The following is a 17,175-nucleotide window of genomic DNA, read 5'->3' as shown; positions in this document are numbered from 1 at the left end:
ACCTCTTGAAGGTATTGCAAGCAATAGGATCGCGAGATGAACAAGGAGGGCAACGGTGGTAGGGCAATTGATACAAGGCGGCTTGCGACCTATCTAGGGTTGGCGTGGCGGAAAATAACACAAGGCGGCTCGCGGTGGCAAATCGAGTAATGTGGTGGCTCAACTTGTTGGTGGGGATGGTGGCAATGGGATAGCGGCGTGATCAAAAACAGTACGGAGCGTTGACTAAAGACCAAGAACACGACTCTAAAACCAGCAACAAGACTCGACCACGGACACAAACTCAACAACGCGCAACTGAAAACAAAAATTGCAAAGGCACAAAGGGTTCTAGGGCAGCGGAAATTGATGGAATTGTTTGGATTTTTCTGGACTCTAGGTAATCAAAAACAGACTAATCTAAAGGGGAAAACGAAATTACCTAACGGGCAACCTGAAAATCTGATACCAGTTGATGAGCAATGTTGGCCTGATCTTCCGATAGGTAGCGATAAATCGGTGGGTGGAGAACTCGACGTTGATGATCCAAAGACTTCGACCCGAACAGATCGTCTCCCTTGCAATCACTACACCACAGCTCCGTTGGTTATCAACCATGTCGCGCGGTTGACCTCGCCAAGAAGGCTTGTGAGGAACCGTCCAAATGGAATTCTAATTAATCATCAGGAGGATCATTATTCACAATCACAACCTCGACGATTAATCAGAATACCATTCCGGTAGTCCCGGCACGTGTTTTGTGCCCAGGATCGGAACACATGCCTTCCAACTCAAATATCACAACACAGTTTAATAGAGAGCAAGTAATTAAACTGGATTACAATTATTAAACATGCAGCTGCTTCCACAATTTACAACAAAAGAAGAACAGCAACAACTAAGCAGCGGAAGAAAAACCTATACAACAAAAGAGTATGGAGCCGTATGCCCTTAGGCTCCATACCAAAAGCGTCGGAGTTCGGAGTAGAATGTGCTACTCCTGCCCGCCACCCGGATCGGCAGGCAAAAAGTAGCTGAAAACTGCCTCTTCCTCGCCGACCTGTGAACCTGAAAACAACTTAAGGGCAGCACCCCTTAGTACGAAGGTACTAGCAAGTCTTACACAGTATGAGTATATATATTCTCGACTCCAAGGATCATGCATTTAAAGCTGTAGCAAGGATTAAGACATGTTTAAGTTCATTAAGCGGTAAGCAACCTAGACTCTAGGTGTGAGCAACTGACTTAACCAACCACCGACTCAAACTCTGCCAACCAACTGACCACAACAGATATGTAAACAAGTGTACAAAAGTAAACCATTACCACCAAACCACCGACCACATACCGACCAAACCACCCCAATCCAACCATGCCACAACCCATATCGAAACTCTACGACCAAAATATGGTCGCTCGGTGGAGATAAGCGATAGCGATGCTCATGACCGAGAGCGCGGCAGTTCGAACTGATTATACACCCTGCAGGGGGATACTCCTGGACCCACACGACACAGGGACCATACGGCTTGTGCCACCTGCTAAGATGCGCACAAGGGGGTACCCGTGACAACCTTTCCCAACCAGGCCCAACCATGTGGATCAACCATAGCTCGGCGAGACGGTATTAGAACTACTCCTCGAGCAAACTAATACCGCTAAAAGCCCGGACTCAAACCGGACTCACACCGTCTATGACGAGGCCCACATGACCACGTCTGCGAAGGTAATCGGCTCGCCTACCATTATATCAGCATGTGGTGAGTAAGGTATGTGCTAAAGCCGACTACACCGATGATCGGTGCTTAACCGGTGCAAGCGGTCTACGGTGTCCGGGTTCCCTCCCCGAACTGCCTGAGGACTCCTCGTGAGCAGATGACACCCCTAACACCGCCCACACCTCGTCTCAACTCACCACTCACCAAACCGACTCATCATCAACACAACCATAAGTGTGAACAAGTAATAAGTCCTAGGCTCGCGACAACGGTGGACGCCGTCGTCGACTTCTACCGGAAAGCCTAAGTACCACTAAGCATAGCGAACTAAAATTAGACCGCGACGACACCACTAGGCTCCAATGGAATAACTCATGACACGTGACCGAAATGGAAGAATGCATAGGCATAGGTTCTACCCAACTCGGAACCCGACACATGCAATGTATACATAAGCGTAGATAACATATTAGATTTTCAAGTAGACACGGTGCAATATGATAGATGCTTGCCTTGCTGCCCTAGCTGCTGCTCACAGCTACCCGAGTCACGATCACCACTGCGGGAACCTCCGGGTACAGCCTCGTTCGCCGGGTCGAAGTTCCCTAAAAGAATAATCGCGTGCAATGATGAGTATGAAAGCCATGCAACAACGGAGGTGACATGCATTATGCCTTGCGCTTAAAACATCAAATATTTCCTAATTGCAATTAGCGTTAACCATTTAAACATTTCCTGAAACACTTTAAAGCATAAACCAAAGCTTAAACCAAACTGGAAAGTTAATTATGCTTAACATGAGGGTGTATATTTTACTGATCAGGAAACAATTTAGCAAGATTCACAAAATTGGATTCATCAATTTTGGAGCTACCAAGATTTAATTATGAATTATCAAAGCTTAAACATGCTTCATTTATTCAATAATTCCCTGAACACATTTCATGGCTGCTGGTATTTTTAACATGTAGATAATGATCATATAAGCCTAACAAAACTGGTTTCATGAATTTTGGAGTTATATACATTTTTCTACGCATTATACAAGCTATCAGCCGATTTACCAATTAAACAAATATCCAATTTCGCATTTTCCGATTTTTCTCTAATATTCAAATGGGCCCACGCCTTTTTCTACCGACACCGGCCCAGCCCCAGCTACTGACCGGTGGGGCCGGCTCCCTTGACCGAAGTCAAAATCGGCCACTGCAGCTGCGCGCGCGCCACTGGAGGACGGCTGGCGGCTCTCGCGGTGGCTGCCGGCGGCGAGCGGCAGCCTGCACGGCTTGGCCGAGGGCAAAAACGGCATTAGCGCGAGCATGCAATCACAGTGGGGGCACACGTCGACGCCGGCGACGGCCGGAGCACGGCGAGCGGCGGCGAGGGCAAAACTAGCACGGCGGCGGCACGGCTTTGACACGCCGACGGCGAACGGCGACGCAATAAGCCCGGCCGAGCACACCAATACGTTCTATGTGAGCGCGTAGAGCTAACGGCTCGCTTCCCGACCGACGAGCTCGATGGCGGCCCGACCGGCGGCGTGCGTGGGGAGGCGGCGGCGATTCAACCACCGCGGAACACCGCGCCGGCGACGGGACAGAGAGAAAACGGCGCGCGCATAAGGTGTACAGGAGCACGGGGAAGCTCACCGTGCAGCGGGTTAGGTCGGTGAGGCTGTAGAACAGCGGGGCGACGGAAGACGGCGGAGCTCGGTTGCCGTCGTCGGGGAAGAAGGCGCGGGTGGCTCCAATCCGCGCGGGAAACGGCCGGGGGAAGGAGGGGAAACGGCGGAGGAGCTCGGGGCGCTCCTCCCTGCGGCTCCACGGGGCTCGGGCTCGACGGAAACCGTCAACGGCGCGGTGACTCTTGCCAGCGGCCGATGCTTGTGCGAGTGCTCTGCGCTCTGCTTTTCGGCCGCGCGAGAGAAGGAGCAGAGAGAGAGATAAAGTAGAGAGCGGGGAGGGGAGGATAAGGACTGGGGCTGATCTTTCGGCCGGCAACGTGGAGGTGGCCACCGAAGTCAAGGATGGCGGCGCCGCATTGCTTTGTGAGAGCGGGAGAAGGGGGAGCAGAGGCGGTGTGCGTGCGAAGGGGATGACAGGTGGGGCCGATGAACAGTAACCGCCAGGCAAAAAAATATCTTCACTACTTTGGTTATCAAGGTGGAGGCCTTACTGTGGTCTAAAAATTGTGGAACAAATTTTGTTGGCTTCTATAAATCATGAACAATCCATTTTACCTTGTTTGACCCAAAAAGCTTGCACCAAATTCAAATGAAAATTCTCCAAAGAGGCAAGCTTTTCTAACTTGTGTTAATTTTTATGCCTTTAAAATAATTCCCAAAAATTTGGGAAAATTCATTGATATTCTCCTCTAGGCACCTACTAATTTCTAAAATTGCTTCCAACCCTATGTTGTATAGAAATATGGTGAGTTGCTTAACAATGCATCAACTAATATTGATTTTTACAATTTATTTAATTAAAAATTGCATGCCTAAAATTGCTCAAAACCAAGCAAATGATGCTAATGACGTCCATTAGCACTTAATTATATGTTTTGGAAATTCTGGGCCATGACAAGGCTCAATCCCTGCAAGCGTACCGAGAACACAAGCAAGAACGTAGAAGATGCAATCTGAAATATTGCGAATCGAATTCAAGCACTCGAAGTTGGGGTTCTACAAACACTTGCGGCGGCCTAGTCGGTCCGGAACAAGAGCGAAAATCTCACAACTGTGTGTAGATCAATATCTAAGAAAAACCCAACCCTAATTAGGTGGCGGCTACTGTATATAAAAGACTAGGGTCGGCCAAGGACCCCTGGACGCGTCCCTAATAGACTCCAACACGTTACACGGCCCAACGGCCCAAAAGATGGTGGCGCAGCACCCTGACAGATTCTGAATATCCACTTGTTTCGACGATTCCTGTTGACTCAGAAAGAATTTGGATATGGGACCAGTCCCGTTGGAAAGCTTATCTCCTTAGCTTTCCAACCATGTGTAGAACGTCAAAAACGGAGTCCGTATGCGTCCTGGGCGACGATTTAGTGCAAGCTGGTCCTGGACTCCGAAACAGACTCGAACTTGATTGGACCTCCACCTTGGCTTGGGCGCCCTTGCTGTTCTTCTCCCGTGTTCCTAAGTAATAATACATCACAATTATTCAGTAGCATCCCATCCTTATAAAAATATAAAGGAACACTAAGGAACGAGCTCACCTCATGATTTAGTTGACGTGCACGAGCTCGTGTCAATGGACCTATTGTTGGAGGAATACTCAGTGTGTGTGTATCCGAAAGAGTGATGTCCTCATCAGGGAGAAGGTGCTCGGGGCCACAGTCAGTGGTCCCCGAGCACCCCAGTTCCCCGATGATCCACGGAGTCTGAGTACCAGGAAGAAAGTGCTCGAGGTGGTGTCTGGTCACCCCCGAGCACCCTAGTCCCTCGACGATCAGAAGAGCTAAGTTCCGGGAGAGAGTGCTCGGGGCTGCGTGCGGCAGCTCCCAAGCGCTCGGTTCCTCGAAGATCCGTACAAAAGTGCTCGGGAGAGAGTGCTCGAGGCTGCACATGGCAACCCCCGAGCACTCGGTTCCCCGAGGGTTCGAGCAGGAATGCTCAGGAGAAAGTGCTCGGGGAGGTGAACAGTACCCCCGAGCACCTGGTACCCCGAGGACAAGGATAGGCATACTCGGGAGAGAGTGCTCGGGGAGGTGAATAGTACCCCCGAGCACTCGGTGCCCCGACGACCCAGAAAGGCCCCTGAGGGGCCCGCCGATGAGGTGTCAATCAATCAGAGGTCCGAGGCCGCATTTAATGAGCGTGCGTGGCCTGACACCTCCAACTGCTCCCGCCGCAGCGTCAGTTCCTGCCAGGTTTTGGCAGAAAGGCGTGGGATTATTAATTGCACGGGTCCCGTCCCGTGTCATCCGGTTTGTCTTGGGATAACATCACGAGGATCAAGGCGTTCCGTCTGCCGCACTGCTGTGGCAGAGGAACAAGACAGGGCGGGCACGCTGGGTTGCTCTGCGGCTGCCCAGTGGGCCCTCTCCACGGCGCCCGTTGCCAGGGCGTTTATGGTGACAGGTGACCGGGAGTGCGACGCATTTTCCACCCCTGGTCACTTCACCTAGAAGAAATGATGACACCTTTTCCAATCATGGCGTCTTGGAACTTGTGCCCCCTCCTTCCCGTTCGGGGCATGTCTCGGCCGGCGGGTACTTAAAATAGCCGGCAACTCAGAAGCAAGACGAACTCTCTCAGAGAAGACCAACAACGGCGAAAGAGCACCAACCACACAACGAACCAGACCAACGAAGAGAGACACTGTGAGCAAGGTTGAGCACAGTTCCAGCCGAAGAACAAGGAGCCTCAAGCTCTTAGTTAGGCCAACATTCTTGTAACCAGCAACATCCTTGAGGGACTTCCTCAAGACAGTTATAGCATCCATACAGGAGTAGGGTATTACGCCCCCGTGCGGCCCGAACCTGTCTAAATTCCGGTGCATTTACTTCTTCTTGCACTAGGTCGACACCCCCACCACCGGCCGTTGCATTCATTCCTATTTATTTCTCCGACGAACTTATTCAGGATCATCCCCCCGGCCAAATCTCTAAAAAGGGGTCTCTCGGGATCCCTGCGATAGGAGTTAATCCTCCGACACAAACCGTTGCATTAATGGCAGTTAAAACAAATGAATAGTAACCAATGACTCAGAAGTCAAACCATCTCGCCAGAGATACCATCGATAATAGAAAAATCATACCCTTCGGGTAAACAAGGAGGGGCTAATTTACCGAAGGTAAATCATATAGCGTGAGGCCTTCGACGGGCCGAAAGGGACAGCGTTCGGTTATACCATCTAATTCAAGGGTTTGGCCCATTGAGGAGGAACCTTGCTCGTTCACAATTGTTGTTAGGGAATGGTCTCACAGGCCCCCTTTGGATTTTGGGTCGGAGACCTCTGCAGCCACCGCAACTAACTAAGATTACAGTTGTCGTGGATCCGTCATGTTTCAAGAACCCTTCGGCTATCCAAAGGTACCCTTCAGACACTCGGCGTCACATGAGCGGTTCCAGCAGCTAGGACGGGCGAAGCCTTCGGAGGTCGACTGAAGGACTTCACTCGACGTCTTGAGGGAGTCAACGGAAGGGACACCGAACATGCTACCAAGCAGTGACCTTTGAGAGTCCAAGCGAAGGGAGAACCGTTACTAGCGATCGAAGACATAAAGGGCAAGATTATAAATAATTTAGATGTACCTAGAATAGTATTGTATTGCCCGCAAATATGCCAAGAATGTGGCAGTTAGATGGGTAATCTCGTAAACTATAACAAGAATGGTTGGTTATGGTCTATAAATTAGATATAACTGTAACTGACAGGACAGGTGACATCAATATCAGTGAAAGCTTTCCTACTTTGTTTATATGTTCCTCTAGCCTTCGAATCTCTCTGAGGTCTAAAGGCCCATCACTCCGTTGGGGAACACTAGTTCCCAACAGGAAGCATGCACTCCCTCTCCCTCTTTGCTTTGTTCTTTTCTTTTTGAGCAAATATCACAAAACTATATATCTTTTGAGTAAACTATCACAAAACCATACTCTTTTTTTTCTATTTCAGATTGATACTTTTTTAAGTTATCAGAGAAATACACTTTCTTTTTTCGATTTTGCAAAACTACACTTTCTTTGCAATAGGTTTTCACAAAACGACACTTTTGTTATCCTGAACATCTCGGACCCACATGGCATACTCATGAAGAGTGTGAGTATACCATGCAAGCCCATGATCTTTGAAGTGCAGTTTTACGAAAAATTGTTGCAAAGAAAATGTAGTTTTGCGAAATAGAAACAGAAAAATTTAGCTATATGATAATTACCCAAAAGAAGTATGGTGTTTTGTGAAACGAAAACGAAAAACTGAAGTTTTCTGGTAGTTTATCGAAAAATATTGTTGTCCTATGATATTTACTTTTTCTTTTTCTCTTTCTCTTTGGAACCACCTGTTGCAAGAAACTACAGCGGTGTAAAATACCTTTTTACTAGGCGTCTATATGCAAATAAAACTGTCCGTTGAGGCGTTGATTCTCTTCTCCTCATCAGAGTGGATTGGGCCTGCTCCCCGTTCTCGCTGGCCATCCGTCTCTTCTCCCTCTCCCGCTTCCTCGTCGTCCCGTAGCTGCTCCCCGATGGCGGCCACGGCGAGCCTCACGGCCACCGCTCCCTCCTCTCCAGCCCTCCTGAAAACGTCGCCTCCTGCGGTTATCTCCCTCCGGCCCGTCTCCCGCCGCTCCAAGCTCCTGTCTGTCAAGACCAAGGTCTGCTGCTTTGCCTTGCCCGCCTCCCGATATGAGTTCTTGTTTCTCGTGCCTCTGCTGTTGATGTTTTGGGTTGGGGTTCCTAGTAGTAGTTCTGGAAATTGTAGGGGCGAGAGAAATAGGGAAAAAAAACTTAGTTTCTTTTTATGTAGTATGTGCTCTTGTTCTTGAATTGCTTGCTTTTCCTGTCACAGTTAGGATAGGACTATAGGAGTGGCAGCGAGAATCGGGGTACCTCTGTGCTTTCATTTTGGATAGCACTATAGGTATATTATTATGTGGTGATTTGTGAATTTGTTAAGACTTGGGGTTGACAAATTAATTTGCAGGTGTGCTTTCGGGGTTTAATATATTAGTGGGAATAATTGCTATAACTATGAAGCGAGAGCTTACAGATAATAGGAATAAGGTGCTAAGATGATAAAAGCTTTAAACCGTAAAACTACTGCCCCCTCTAGTAAAAAAACTGTTTTTTGAGACATGCGTAGTAAACTTTTTTTGAAACTTTGGTTATCAGTTTATCTATGAATTTCAGGATTGGGAATGTGAAAATAGTATTGTAGTTTCAATCAAAAAGGACTTTATTATGATTATAAGTTTTCTGAGTATTATAAATTCATTACATTAAAAATGGTGGTTACAGGGGTTTGGAAGCTGTCATCTCCAAAACGTCATTTTTTTTGTGACTAGAGGGATAGGTAATATTATGTGTTAGAAATTTGCCCCGATGATCACGAAAGTCCATGATAGTCAAACTTGCAGACAACCAGTAGTTTGGGTGAATAGGTGATGGAGATAGTCCCTTTTAGATGTATTAATTTCCAAAGTTTTTCCTATAGGACTTATGGTACAGAATCAATCCAGGAAACATAGGATCCCTGTATCTTCATCCAAATGGATGCATGGAATGCTCGCCTCCTAGTTCTTTGTTATGCAGAGTAAGCCAAAAACTTTGTAATAGCGGTGCAGATTTGATTCTTTTATTCCAAACAAGACAAACTCAATATTTTATATATGTGCATCAGCATATATGCATTGCAAGCAGACATTTATATGAAAACAGCATAACTTCTATCTTGAGAACATAGGATGCATATTCTATACAATAATTTGCCATGTATAATGACAATATTTTAATCCATTACATTAGACATGAATGCTGGATTAGTTATCTTTGAATCTTCTCCTTTTGTTACCCTCTTTTGAGTTTGGTAAAAGAACTGTTTGGGGTAGGAAAGAAATATGTTTACAGATAGTTCTTTATCTTTCTTTAACTATTCTTTTCTAAAGTTTGAGAGTTCTCATCTAAACAGGCCACAGAAAATGACCAGAGCGCTAAAAACCCTCAGAAGGTAAACAGCATTCTTTGCAAGGACTGCGAAGGAAACGGTGAGCATGCCTTTGTCTTATTATATTAGGAAAGAATTTTTTCCAGTGCAATTCAATTTTTTCAAGGTCATGTAGGGATACAATATGTAACACCGAAAGGCCATGTAGCTCCATCTTGAATAACTGAATGTAAAGGAAGTAATACTGGAGCAGAAACTAGTTACAAACTCTGCAGATGACCCTGTTTTTCCCAATTCTGTATGGACTCTTTTGGTATTGAGTTTTCTTATTTACCTACCCTGGACAGTGAGATTCTGTACTATAGTGGATTAAAATATTTTTTTTAATGTGCATGCTATGTGAAACTCCTAATAGCTGTTTCCAGTTTCATGTCATGTTTTTTGTTGTAACAGTTTAACTGTAAATCGACAGGTGCAATCTTATGCACCCAGTGCAAGGGAAGTGGGGTGAATTCTGTTGACCATTTCAATGGCCGATTTAAAGCTGGAGCTTTATGCTGGCTTTGCAGGTATAACAAAAGTAGTGGTCTCACTGAGAATGGTCCGCTAGGCACACATCTACTCAGTCAGAACTATTTTAACAAATCTTCTTATTCATTTGAAATTCAGCATCTCGATTGACCCAAGTGACTTTACAAAATGTTTATCATGCAGAGGAAAGCGTGAAATCTTATGCGGGAGCTGCAATGGCGCTGGCTTCTTGGGTGGATTTTTAAGCACCTTCGATGAAACTGCGGAATAGGGTCATTGGTTTATGTTCTTTCTGTTGGTATTGTATTTGATCAATTTTGAAAGATATGTAACTTTTTTATTTGCATCCTCTCGAAACCAGTGGGGTGATTTGTGCCTCTCGAAAGTTTCATAATTTTGTTTTGTCACTAAGTATCCTGTTGGTGCCCATCGCACATAAAATGGATATATTGGCATGTCGGCTTGGACCCACCATGTCAACTTCACAATATATTTTGCACAACCTTTTGTTTTATTTTCCACTCAACATCTAATTGAGGTGCAGTTACCATACATAAGCACTGTCCTGGAATGTGTGGTGAAACTATTTAAATTGTGATATCTTATAAATATGTAGACCAGCCGTATCAAACAGATATGTGCTTATTTGTCTTGAGTTTTATTACATTTTATGGATATATGACGATAGGAGTTTGCCTGAAAATCAGAACGTGGGGTGGTCTCCAGTCTTGCCTGAAGATCCTTGAATTCCTCTCATTCCGGAAATGCCTATACCACTGCCATCTTGAGAGATAGAACCCCGTTGCAAGGTCCGCGAAATTATGTATTTGAAAACGGATCGGATATGGATGGATAATGGTTATTCTATATCTATCTTTATTTTTAATCGGAAACGAAAATAAATACGAGAATACCAAATACGGAAGGTATCGAAAATAAATATGGTGCGAATATGAATTAAATACAAATACGGATCTGGATATCTGTCAAATGATAAAGACCCCTTAAATTATGCATAAACTTGAATTGCAACCATACCAAAAATTTGAGGCAATTGAGAGTATAACATGTGAGGCCCACTTGTCATATAAAATTTTTCCTATCAAAATAAAGACAAGTAGGGTCTTGTTTTCTAGATTTAATTATAAGGATAATAATAGTACAGACTGATTGTAAATTAGACTTATAGTTTAAAAAATATAGTCATTTGAATCTTGTTATCTCTAAGTTCTGAATTAAAAAAACTGAAAAAATTTGTTTTAAATATGATCGGATATCCGTTTTCGTATCCGTATCCGGCCCAAAAAATATTTCTGTTTCTATAACCTTATCTATATTCATATCTGTATCTGGATAAGACTATTCGTATCCTTTTTCCAGATAAGGAGTGGAAAATATCCACCATTTTCAAACCTACTGCTAGGCACATTCATCCACCAGTCTGCAGTGCTTCTCACCAGTGACCAATTTTTGTTGGTTCGACTAGTAGTAAGGCTTAGTCCACCCAGACTGCTACTGCACCCAAATTTGTAGATCGCAAGAGGAAATGTTCAACTGTCTCAAGGTATCTCCAATAGGGGGCAAAAATTAACCGTTAGGCCGTTCCCTCAATAGAAGCCTGCTAGCCGTGAGAATTTTCCTTTTAGACGCCGCCCAAGACAAGATTTTGCATTTCGTCGTGGCCCATGGTTTGGTCTAGTGAACTCGCCAAAAGGTGAAGCAGCCATCCTTAGCATTGTAGGTGGTAGGCCGAGCTTGTTGTGAACTCACCATCGCTAGCTAGTGAACTTAAAGCGGAAGCCGTCAACCCTACCAGATGCAGCGGATGGAAATCGTTCAAAGGCGATAGAGCACAATACTGAATTTGTAAAGAACCAGGACTCCTAGGTCGCCTTTTTAACTGTGTGAGCTTGCAAACCTTTACCAAGGCTCCTTGGTGGTTCTCTATCTTGCCATGGATCTGCCTTATCCGGACCATCAGTCGGGGCTCTCTTTCCATGGTGAGGTGGTTCGGAAGTTCGGTCAATCTCTAGTCCTGTTCCTTAGAGTCCCTCAAGCTTTTCTTCTTGGTGGTTTCCTTCAGCTGGGCTCGATTTAGGCACTTCTCGGAATCGGTTGCTCATGTCCTCCAATCGGTTCTTGGTGGTTTTGTTGCGGGTTTTAATGTTATACTTTTGCGTGATCGCACTTTTCGATTCTCAGTTGCCTCAAAAGAGATTGGTTCTTCATTTACAAGACCAAATCCTATGAATGTGAAGCTTTAATTTCAAATTAGTCTTTAACCTTTGGGGGAATGGTGGTCCTCATTGGCAGTCTGAATTTGTTTCTGTCTTCCATGATCAAGAGGCTGCTTGGACTCCTATGCTAAGGAAACACGATCAGAGATCTTCTGTTGCAGTGCTCTGATCAAACCCTACTCATTCGGTTCTCTTTGGTGCAAATTCAATTCCTCTGGGTTCTAAGTGCAATTCTGCTACTGATCAGCGTGTTTCGGTGTTTAATCGGATAAGTTTTCCCCGTAAATCGGTGTTTACCCGTCTGGAGTTCATGCTCCGGGTTCTTCACCTTATAGCTCGCATTTTTTGAAAACAATCCATTCAAATCAACATTTGAATGAGGCGGTTCTTCAGCGTCAGAAATTTCAGTCTTCCTTTCAGAGATGACCAAGATGCCTTTCCACAAATCATAGCCGGCAATGCTGCTTTAATCAGATTAAATGTCACTATTGCCTCCGTTGGAGATATATTGCCTTAGAAATTCTATTATGTTCCTCCCAGGTGAAGCTGGGTCTCCCACTCTTTCCATGAGGAAAAAACATATCTATTATGGGTTTCTTTCAAAGAAAGTTTGGGTTCTTCAGAATTTATCAAAATGCATTTTGACCTCTCTAATCTTCTGACAGCTAGGAGTGATTTGGATTGGATTGAGCTCCCTTTCACAAAGGAGGAAATTGATAAGGTCATTGCTTGTCTACCTTCTGACAAATCACCTAGCCGGATGGCTTTAATGGTGACTTCTTAAAAAGATGCTGGCAGTGGTCTCTTAGGATTTCTATGACTTGTGTAATACTTTTTATGAAGGCAATATCAACACTCAAAGTATCAATGGCTCTTACATCACTTTGGTTCCTAAGAAGGACAATCCAACCCCTGTTGGTGATGATGATTATAGATCAAATTCTCTACTCAATTTATCAATTAAGATAATCACCAAAATTATGGCAGATAGACTTCAACAGGTTATCTGGTAGCTTGTTCATAAAAATCAGTATGGCTTTATTAATGATAGATCAAAAAAGAAGATTGTACTCCTAAAGCTTGATTTTGAAAAGGCTTTTGATAAATTTGAGCACTAGGTTATTCTTGATATTCTGCTGCATAAGGGCTTCGGCCAACGTTGGATCTCTTGGATTTCTGAAACACTTCAGTCAGGCTCTTCGACTATTCTTCTTAATGGTGTTCCAGGCAAAACTTTTCATTGTAAGAAAGGTGTTAGACAATGGGACTCTCTCTCTCCCATTTGCTTTTTGTTTTGGTAGCCGACCTTCTTCAAAGTATTCTTAATAAAGCAAAGGCTCTGGGATTGCTGCATCTTCCTATTCAAGTGAGAGCTGGACAAGATTTTCCTGTTGTCCATTATGTTGATGATACACTTTTGGTTCTTCAAGCCTACTGAAGACAACTCCTAGTTCTCAAAGCTCTTCTAAACACTTTTGCTAATTGTACATGGCTAAAGGTGAACTATAGCAAATCTATAATGGTGCCTATTAATGTTTCAGATGAAAAGATAGAGGTTCTCTCCAAGACTTTCAACTGTCAAAAGGGATATTTCCCTTTCATTTATTTGGGGTTGCCTCTAAGCCTCACTAAGACAAAGCTCGAAGACTTCATGCCCCTTATCAAAAGAACAAAAAGAAGACTGATATACACCTCAACCTTCTTAAATCAAGCTGGCAAGCTAGAAATGGTGAACACAGTCCTTTCTTCTCTCCCAACTTTTATCATGTGCACCATCAAAATCCCTTCAGTAGTCATCAAGCAAATTGACAAATATAGAAAATATTGTCTTTGGAGGGGTTCTGATATTATTGGGAAGAAACCAGCCTTAGCAGCCTGGAAAATGATTTGCAGGCCGAAAAAAGAAGGTGGCCTTGGTGTCATCAATCTAAGAGTTCATAATGAGGCTCTCCTCCTAGAAAATCTTCATAAATTTTATAATAAGTGTGATATCCCTTGGGTTCATCTGATTTGGGAAAGCTACTAAAGAATGGTACCTTACATGTGGCCCCAAAAAAGAAGTTCCTTCTAGTGGAGAGATAATGTAAAACTCCTTAACACCTTCAAAGGTATTGCATTTCCTCAAATTGGAAATGGAAGTACTATGTTTTTCTGGGATGATATTTGGACTGGTTTTGTCCCCCATCAGACTTTCCTAGAGCTGTTTTCTTTTGCAAAAGATGTTAAAATTACAATGCAGTCTGTGCACCTGCTAAACAATTTCTCAAAAGCTTTCAATCTCCCCCTCTCGATGCAAGCCTATGATCAATTACAGGTCTTGCTTGAGCACCTCTCTAGCATGGCTTTTCATAATTGGTAGGACTTTTGGAGCTATATTCGGGGAAGCGTTTTCTCGGCTAGTAAAGCCTACAAATTTCTTATTGGTCATAGGCCTGTTCATTCAATTTTCAATTGGATTTGGAAATCTTATTGTCAAGTGAAACATAAGGTGTTCTTCTGGCACTTGCTTAAAGAGAGGCTGAACACAAGAGAAATTATACGTTGGAAAAATATGTATCTCCCTTTCATATACATGTGACCTTTGTATTTGGTAGATTGAGGAGAGTAGTCTGCATTTTTTCACCCATTGAACTGTTGGACTTTTCTTCATCTTCCAGTGAGCAATGGCCTTGGTTTGATTCAAAATTTAAATGTTTCAAAAGACGACTGGCTATCCCTTTTGCTATGGAGGTTATTTTTTGATGTGCTGGAGTGTTTTAGATGGTGAGAAATGATTAGATCTTTAATGATGCCTATCCTTCTATTCATAAAGTTTGGACCTGTTTTAAAAAGGAATTTGCTCTGGTTATTCATAAAGTCAAAGCTACAAATGTTAATCTTATGACTGAATGGCTTGTATTTTTAGAATAACTTATTTAGGTATTTTTCTAGTTTTTGTCTTTGGTTTGTAATTTTTTCCCTTTACTCTTTTATGTTGTTTTTAATATATGACCAGTAGAGGACAATCCTACTGTTTCATAAAAAAAACCTTTACCCAGGCAAATTTCGATGCAAACAATTAGTATCCACGTGCTGACTGGTAGAACGGCAAGATTTCTACATATTTGTTTTCAGAACGGAGGCCGCACAAAGAAAATATGAAAATCTAAACAACCGCACGAACCTTGCTTTTGACCGACCGTCAGGAAGATAGATGGCCGCGTCATGCACATATAGGGGCGTGCGCATGCGAGTGCTGGTTCCAGAAATTTTTGCAGGGTTCTGTGGTGATGATGAACAAGCAAGGAGGGAGTGTGTCCTGTGTCCAAAGCACGGTCTAATGAACCTTGATGGAGAATTTGGAAAAGACCAAGGCACATACAACTTGTGCAATTAATACTTCAAGCAAGTACGTCCATGAGATTGAGTTAAAAGAAAACCTCTCCTGTTCCAAGTCTAATTACGAACAAGGCGTTTTTGTCTGCACATACAACTTATCTTAAATATGCCGCTTCTGGGTGAAGGCACACTCTAACATGGTGAAATGAGGTCGTTGTTGCGGCGGTTTAGTTGTATGCCTGACTAGGATATTGGAGAAAATCGTCACCACACTATATATGAATCAGACAGATCGGTCTATACATATCACTATTCTACGTGTTTGGGTTCTCTATTTAGGAATTAAGACGACGCGCATGTAATTAACACAGCCCAACCACCACCGTTGGGATGGTACAGGTGCTGCAAGGAGATCTATCTTTATTTTCTCCCTACAACTTTCGTTGGAAGCACTAGTGAAGAAGGAGGCCTTATCGGATGGGAGTTGCTTGAAACAATAGCGCCATGCAACCCTCTGGTGGGGAATAGCAAGAGGTTCTAGCTTAACATTGCCACAGTGCTTTATCATGCATTGGTACTACTCATCCAAGCACACAACATTCTAGTGTAATCTTTCCGCCCAACGACGGACACAACAAAATTACGAAGAGGGTTGATCTTCTTCATTCTCCTTCCGCACCTCATCTCCATATTCTTCTCTTTCTCCTGCAAAAGTGAAGAGGGCCTAGAGGAGAGGGAAGCTATGAGTGGCAACTGGTATGGAGGCTTGAGTCCATCCGTATGATCCAGCGCACATTAGCCTTTAGTTGAAAATATTTGATGTTGCCATCACCCTCCATCAAAAAGTTTCTGGTTACTTCTAACTCGAGGGATATTAGATAGGTCAATTACTTGTATATGTATTAATTTGTTCATGCACAGGAACTGTTAAATATTACGGTCGTATATATCATCATTGCTCATATTTCTATCCATTGTCCTCTATCTTTTGCACTAGTAATCTAGTGTGCTTTGCTCCGAATGGTGGTGCTGTCGTAAGCGTGGAACAATGATTTTAGAGAATAGCTCTCAACAATTGGGTAGCCAAGGGCAGAGAGAAGCTAGGCCTGCCAAATACCTATGGAGAGAATTACTGAGAAATGAGCTAACTCACGTATAGTTAGTTGTTTTCCGTTAGAAGTTTTGCAAAGTATATTTATTAAATACTACTTCCATTTTCATGTAAATGATAGCGCTGACTGCATTAGTTGTACTTTGTCCAATAATATCTCTTAAAATAATCAATTAGGGAAATAAAATAATCAATTACAAATACTCATAAATAGAACTATTTGCACATGTATTTATTAAAACTTAATAGTTTGAGAGGACATAAAAGTCAAGTTGTCAGTTATTTGATAAGAGAGAGAGGGAGAGCAGTCCCTTTTCTTTAAGGTTACCACAATTTAGAGTTTTTTCTAAACCTTTTAAATAAATATATTCAAACATACCCGCTCCTCACTAAATTTTCAAAAGGTGGGCATTCTTAGCCACACCATGTGCTTTGGAGTGGCTAAATGGATTGCCACGCCAGAAAAAAAAATTCATGACCTGGCAAGGAGTTTGGCCATCCTGAAGTAAAACCTGAAAATCTTGGTGAAAAATACATCTGTGTTAATCTCTACCGCAGATCTGTGCGTTTTATTCTTCCGGGGTAACAGAAAAAATAGATTTACCATCGGAGAGAAATTCAAAAAATGTTTCGGAAAAGGAAAGTAAGAAGAATATAATACTTGAGATTCA

At 43.5% G+C, this 17,175-nt stretch overlaps 1 protein-coding gene across 2 annotated transcripts; it reads left to right on the top strand.

The window, feature by feature from the left end:
* The first annotated feature begins 7,779 nt into the window (after positions 1-7,779).
* LOC133883701 (protein BUNDLE SHEATH DEFECTIVE 2, chloroplastic-like) lies at positions 7,780-10,352 on the top strand. Of its 2 annotated transcripts, XM_062323117.1 has the most exons (5): positions 7,780-8,018; positions 8,858-8,956; positions 9,332-9,407; positions 9,780-9,876; positions 10,022-10,352. In XM_062323117.1, the coding sequence occupies exons 1-5, from the start codon at positions 7,890-7,892 to the stop codon at positions 10,107-10,109; spliced, it is 489 nt and encodes a 162-aa protein (XP_062179101.1). In that variant the 5' UTR covers positions 7,780-7,889; the 3' UTR covers positions 10,110-10,352. The 2 variants fall into 2 exon arrangements, with proteins under 2 accessions (XP_062179101.1, XP_062179102.1); XM_062323118.1 differs by lacking the exon at positions 8,858-8,956 and having other exon boundaries at positions 7,781-8,018.
* Positions 10,353-17,175: the final 6,823 nt, after the last annotated feature.

The sequence above is a fragment of the Phragmites australis genome, chromosome 10, assembly GCF_958298935.1.
Source record: "Phragmites australis chromosome 10, lpPhrAust1.1, whole genome shotgun sequence".
Lineage (NCBI taxonomy): Eukaryota > Viridiplantae > Streptophyta > Magnoliopsida > Poales > Poaceae > Phragmites > Phragmites australis.
The sequence above is the reverse complement of the archived record's forward strand: the minus strand, read 5'-3'. Positions and strand labels throughout refer to the sequence as shown.